Source organism: Pygoscelis adeliae, unplaced genomic scaffold, assembly GCF_000699105.1.
Source record: "Pygoscelis adeliae isolate BGI_AS28 unplaced genomic scaffold, ASM69910v1 Scaffold7, whole genome shotgun sequence".
Classification (NCBI taxonomy): domain Eukaryota; kingdom Metazoa; phylum Chordata; class Aves; order Sphenisciformes; family Spheniscidae; genus Pygoscelis; species Pygoscelis adeliae.
This window is the reverse complement of record NW_008825268.1, coordinates 2,794,955-2,801,515: the sequence shown is the minus strand read 5'-3', so window position 1 is coordinate 2,801,515 and position 6,561 is coordinate 2,794,955. Positions and strand designations below refer to the sequence as shown.

Here is a 6,561-nt window from a genome sequence, read left to right as displayed (position 1 = left end):
AATAACCTTGTCCTCTCTCTAAGCAGTTCAGTGTTAGTATTTCCAGAAAGAGCTCAGATGTACGGTGCTGTCACTCAAGTCTATAAGGATGTGGATATGAAGCCCTTCTTTAAAGGGGAACCCTCCTCTTCCAGCTAGCAAATGTCAAGTGACTCTCCTTGATTTATTTAGACCTACCACAGCTTCTAGACTTTAATAGGCCTGATAGCTGTCTGAGCACAACTTGCACTTTTGACTTACTTGCTTTAATATACAACTTTTTGCTTTACAAGTAGCTTCTATTCCCACTGCCATCGTACCACCCTAATTATGTACATAACTACCATGCTAAGACCACTGCTAGGATTGAATTCTTAGAAAGTAAATGTCTCAGCATCATTTTCCTCTGACTTCTTTGCCTCTCCTCTTTTAAAACATTTCTCATCCCCTTTCCTCCCAGGCCCAAGCATCTTTGGAAAAGACTCCAAAAAACCACTGACCTATACTAAAGGATGGAAGGGATGAGTTGCTTCCCCAAATCATTAATTTTTCCTTTTTCTTTAAAACCCAAAGGCCTTACAAACTGAATCTAAAGCCAATTTTCTCAACTCATTCCTCAAGGAATTCATACTCCCAAGCTGATCAGAAGGGCACAACGCAGTGCTGCCTTCAGCCCGCTGCTTGCTCTGTTGCTATCTGTGAGCCCGAAAGTAGGGAAGACCCGCACAGGAAGGCAGGCCCATGTATAAAGAGGCAATGTTTACAGATGTATGTAGAGGGATACAAAATGCAGTCACCTGTGTGGGGAATATCCTATATTGACCTGTGTGCCAAGACATAGGCAGCATATTTCAGAGGCAGTACAGTCTGGAGATAAGAGAGTTTCCACCCGATGAGCTTGGCTCAGCTAGGCAGTGTTGCTCTGCAAAAGCTATTCCACAGTTCCGCCTCACTCCCTCTCCAATAATACCTTCCTCACCCCAACTGACCAGGTAGGGTTTACTGACTGGGTGTTTGTTTGGCATGCTTTAAATGCTATACAAACATGGCATCATCAGTCAAATGGGGCTATGTAAGCAGTGGATCCGCTCCATTTCTGTGTGCCCTGGAGGTCTGTGATCAGTGTCCCAGTTGGAAATGTGACCTGGTTTTGTGACCTCTGAGACTCTTGATTGTTTCCAGCAGAACTGCCATGCAGTGGCTGCCTGTAACCTGCTACTGCCAAAGATGTATGGGCTTTGTTCTGTTTATTGGTTACTGTGGGACCTTCTTCTCTGTAGTTTCTCCAGACTTGAAAGTTTTTTGCTCCTTGCAGTGTAAGACCTGCTGCATAGCCACCTGTGATGGAGAATGCATCAGATATCACTTGATGGTGCAGGACTGCAGTGTACACATGTGCTACTGACAGCATATCCGTTAGCAGGGCTCTGATGACTGAAACTGCCATCTCTAATGTGCAGGAAGCGAATACACTGGAGTGTTAATGCCCGAGATGCTTGCTCACTGCAGGGAATTGGAAGGCAAAAATCAATTCTGCATGTCTCACAAAGCCTGTTTATTTAACATCTTCAGTAGGACAGTAAACAACATCTCTCTCCTCTTGCCATCCTGAGTGAGCAGTATTGTAGATGCAGAGGGGTGCTTTGCATTAGAGATCTCTTTTGAACGGGGCAGAGGAGGAGGCTTAAATGTACATAGTAGAAATGGAATTGTTTGCAACAGCTGCACCAGTTGGCTAGTGCTGATGGCCCTGACTTTAGCAACCATTGCTTTCAACAGAGCAGACATTGCTGGAGATACCAGAAAAGTTCTTGCTCAAGAGCTAAAGCACTGCAGCAGGCTGAAAGAATATCTCATCCGTATGACCATTCTGTTGATCAAAGAGAAGTAAAGCTGTGCCTCAACTTCCCTGCAAATTTAGACTTGTTCTTTATGTTGGATTGCACTACCATTGCAAACAGTTCTGCTGGTGGGAGAACAGCAGCAGTGAGCAAAGCTTCCCCTTCACACTGAATAGAGTGGATAAAAGCGAGAGGAAGCACTGCTCGGTGTCAGCTCCACTGCGTGCCTCCTTGTCCACCAGGAGCTGAGCTGCAATGTGGTCCTTTCACAAAGGACACTAGGTTGCCACAAGAGGAGATTTCTTGACCTAATTTGGACCAGTTCCAAACCTGCCATCTGCAGTAATAAAGAGCTCAGAGATCTTGCATTAACCCAGGGAAGTAAGTCAGCCGGCACCGTCAAAGCAGGATGTCAAACACAGAGGGAAGAAGCGGAAACGTATCTCTGCACATAGTGATGAAGCCTGATGGTTTCTAGTGAGAAACCTGATGTCATTTTAATGAGTCAGGCATGGGGTAAAAGTTACAGAGGGGGTGGCATAGCGTTACTGCCCAGCTCAAAGGATAATAAGCATCTTTTCTGGTGCAGATGCATGGGACGTTATCTTGCGCTCATAAATGCATGCCAAAGCCATGCTGAATGGGACAGTGAGACATCTTCTCTGTATCATCCCATGTTCAGAACTGCCTGGGGAGCCACAGGTGCATTTTACTACAGCTTGTAGCTTGCCTTCCTAGCACATTGTGGGACATGGGGCATTTCTCAGGATGCCTCAGCTTCTCCAGCCTTAAAACCTGGGTAACAAAGCTTCTTTTGTAAAACTTTTTACAAAAGAAGCTTCCCCCCCAAAAAAAACCCAAACAAAAAAACCAGCCCAGCCCAAACCAAAACTACCCATTACCCCATCACACAATACAACAAAAAATTAGGTTAGAATGTGTGGAGGTGATCTGATCCAACCCTCTGAGAGTAAGGCCAACTTCAAATTTACATCTCATTGCTCTGAGCCTTGTCCAGTCAAATACTAACTATCTCCAAGAACAGAGATTTCACAGAAACTATCCACCAAGCACTTGGCAGGAATGTGGTTTATGTGGGTAACACAAGGCACTCTATTCTCTCTCATCAAATGCAGCCTCACTGCCTCTGATTCTGTAGGGATTATCTGAGGATTTCTGTTTTTCTGAACAGAACTCTCTTAAGGAGATGCAAGTTCTCTGGGTTCTGAGGTTAAAACTAAGGTATTGCTCTGAAGTGAATGAAAGGTGTTTTTCCAGAAGCTTTCCTGAACTGGTACGGTCAGAATTTCCATGCATTCTTAAATGGCTTTTCTTTCATCTGGCGTGTCTTTGAAGAGTCCTTTCAAAAGGCAACTCAGGCCTGCTCCTCATCTCCACTCGCCAACAGGCCAGCCAAAAGCTGTGGGTGGGGCAGGCCAGCTGGACTCACCGGTCTGTTTCAGAGGCCCTTGAGCTCTGAAAGCCATGACTATGACATTGCTAGAGAAGCGAATGCTCGCATGGGAAACAAATTCCAAAGGCACTGCCATAATGTGGAGGAAGGGGAATCTCTCCCTTATATACCATTTCAGGTGGCAGATCACCTATCATCTTGGAAGGACACAACAGTCCAGCAGGCACCGGCCGGACTTGGGAGCTTCCTAGCTTCTGCAGTCAGCTAAGAGGTGACAGGAGTGAAGTCAAACTCCTTCCATTCCTCTTCCATCATCTATGCTCCCAGTCAAGGTAGTCCTTGGAGCAAGGCCTCTTGCACTATGAGAAATACCAACACATGTGTATGTACTCTTTGGCATCCTCATGCTAATCTATTTGAAAATGGATGAGGCAGTTGTACTTCTGCCAGGATTTGAACTGTTTCCAATTCAGAATTAGCTTACGGCAGTTTACCTTCCCTCAGTCAACACTTTGATACCAGTGAAATAGATTAAGACCACAAAAGCTCTTACAGCAGTCTAGCTAAACCGATTAAAAGACAAAACAGAACGTAACAGTCGAGTCTGGTTTATACCCAGGCATGTACCAGGTGTTGCCTACGGGGCCCTGATCTCTATGGGGAACTGAATGAAACTGTAACAAGCCGATTCAAATGTGTTTTGAGGGCATTCAGCTGTATGCTGGATAATCTTGGTCCAAAGTGTGTTTTCACTGCCTCTGAGCTGAAAATATAAGTCCTTCCCTCCCTCTGCTCCAACTTCATGTGCCAAGAAGCCATGGCTTCCCTGGCACAAGTGCAGGCCGGGAAAACAGAGCTCTGTCAAGTGTGTTGGGGAAGAAACAGGCACCAAAGTAAAATGCCAGCATATGCTGTGTATTACTGGGTGTAATGTAGTATGCTCAAGTATGTTACATTTCACGCAGAGTTTGCGCTAAGAGAGCCACATTTCAAATCTCTCTTATTAGTGGCCACTAGAGTGCGGGTTGATTTCAAGACTGCTGGGCAATGATTTACATGAGAAGATACTCAACAAGCCTTTTCTACATAAGCAATTACAGGAAAAAGCTGCTGTCTTGGCCCAATTAATTTTGTCTCTGGAAACCAGCCCTGAATAAATTAATATAGCTAGGATTAGAAAAGAAGGGAGAGTGACAAAGATACAGTGTAATATCTGCAAACTTCACTTTGCTGGCTGTGACCTGCAGGAAATCTGTCCACGGGTTTTTTCCAATCCTATTAACCAAGGCGAGAAGATTGTGTGCCCAATGAGGAGCACACAGATCCCTGGGAGGAAAAGAGAAGAATCCCTGTTGAGAAACTCCCTTCCAAATAAAAACGAGCTGAAATCCTACCAGAGCTCTCAACCACCGTTTCAGAACTGCAGTCGCTTTCCAACATGAAGCTCCTTAAGGCCACCCTAAGGAAGGGAACATGGTCTCTGGGGAAAGGTATTAACCTTCTCCACACAGACTTTCAGAGTACTCCTAACAGCAGCTAATTGTCCTCCTGCTTTATCTCCTGAATTATTCTGGCCAGAGGTAGACTCTACCATCATGCCAAGTAGCACCCTCATGACCGAAGACCATCTTTACATATGGAGTGCTTTTCATCTGAGGGGACCTCAGAGCAGGGTCACACAGCCTCCAAGACTGAACCTGTCTCCCAAGGTGAAATCAGTCAGTACCGAACAAAAATGCATAAATTCACAGGCAGCAACTGATGAAATGAATGTTCTCCCACGCTGGAATTTAATACTGGCATCCTAGCATTTCTTATGAACTGCTCTAGAGTGCTCTCAGTGCCTGTCTACCTCGCTAAAATTTTTAAGCAGGCATTTCTGGCATTGCTGCCATCAAGCTGCAATGTTAGTTTAGCACCAACGCAATGAACACCATTCTCCCAAGCAAACTGTTGGCATCAAATTCTATAGCATCCAAGCACAAGCCAGCCACACCCAGATTGTAATGTAGAAAGCTGCCATTTAGGATTGCAGTTTATTGCCAAAAAAAAAGCAGCAGCAAAAAATCTTGCAGCAAGCATGAGATTAATTGCAACTACCCCAGCGTCCCTCCCTAGAGCCTGGCACAGTGCAGAAGGCAGGAAAGCTGACAAAGCACACAGCAGTAGCCAAGGATGAGGCGGCAGAGAAAGGTGAGTCCTCCCTGGCTCCAGTGGGTAGGAATAGGGAGGGGAAGGCAGGGCATGCTCCCAAGGAAGGAAAACCAGGTTAAAAATGCAGAACAGGAGAAAGACAAGCTCCTGGAAGCTTTGCACACAAGAGTTAGTGTGAGGAAGGCTTCCATCCTTCGTTATACTCACGTTTGCATTTCTGCTCCTTCCAGCAGGTACTGGAGCAGAACTAGCCCTGGCTAAGTGGAGGGGCACTACCTGGGGAACAGGAATGGAGCAACCTGCCAATCAGACAATGTCATAAGATAAAACTCAGCCCAAACAGAAAAGATGAACATTATCTCAGGCCATAAGCTCACCGCTGCCATATGCAAGGACTCCTTGCAGGTAGATGACCTACCACGCGCATCTGCCTACTTCATAGAGCACTGGTTTACTTGTCACCATCCCCACTGTGGCCAGATTTGGAGCCAGTCCCTTTGAAGGCTCCCATGTTTGCTCTCAATCAGGTGCTGGCTTTCTCTGTTGCTTAAGTTTGGCACTATTAACCAAGAGAAGACCGAATCCTGCCCTGCAACACTACAGTCTTCCCTCTGCAGCTTGAAACCTGCTCCAAAACTGGGGAGTCCCGAGAAAGAGCCCCTTGTTTCACTGGATTAAAACATGCAGAAGAAGCAGTGTTCTTGACATGGATCTACTGTGATCATTCAAACAGCCAAAAAAACCCCACGGTCTGCCTTGGCCTGACCTAGAAGTCCGCTCCAGAGAGCTCCTGCTCCATTCCATCCGATCGGCCACCCTCCCTGCCCAGCCAGTGTACGTGGTGCAGTCCCGCGGGTCGGCAGACTTGAGGCCCCTCTCCATCTGCTGGAGCAGCTCCCTGATTTTGTTATTCAGCCGCTGCGTGAATTCGGGGGTCAGCTGTGGAGAAATAAACCCCACCAAACGTGAAGCAAACACTGGCAGGCAGATGGGGTCTTGGTGAGCTGGAGGTAGCCGGAGGGCGCACAACCAGGGAACCGGGTGTTTTTAACCTGACAGGTCTCTGCTAGAAACCCTTGGGTACCTCAGGACCAGGCTGGGCTCCTGGCTGCCTAGCTTGGCTTCCCGGCCGGGGCGGGAGCGGGCCCTTCCCGGGGACGGCCGCCTCACCCC

General features: G+C 46.9%; 1 protein-coding gene across 1 annotated transcript in view; it reads right to left on the bottom strand.

Annotated features, from left to right (window-relative positions):
* The window catches only part of LANCL1 (LanC lantibiotic synthetase component C-like 1 (bacterial)), a 19,438-nt gene extending 12,939 nt beyond the window's left edge, over nucleotides 1–6,499 (bottom strand). Inside the window, exons 1-2 of the mRNA XM_009329646.1 lie at nucleotides 6,473–6,499; nucleotides 6,210–6,327 (exon numbers count right to left, since the gene is read on the bottom strand). Of these exons, the coding sequence (XP_009327921.1) occupies nucleotides 6,210–6,270 (61 nt within the window). The 5' untranslated portion in view covers nucleotides 6,271–6,327; nucleotides 6,473–6,499. The remainder of the gene's footprint in view (nucleotides 1–6,209; nucleotides 6,328–6,472) is intronic.
* Between the last annotated feature and the right edge of the window lie 62 nt (nucleotides 6,500–6,561).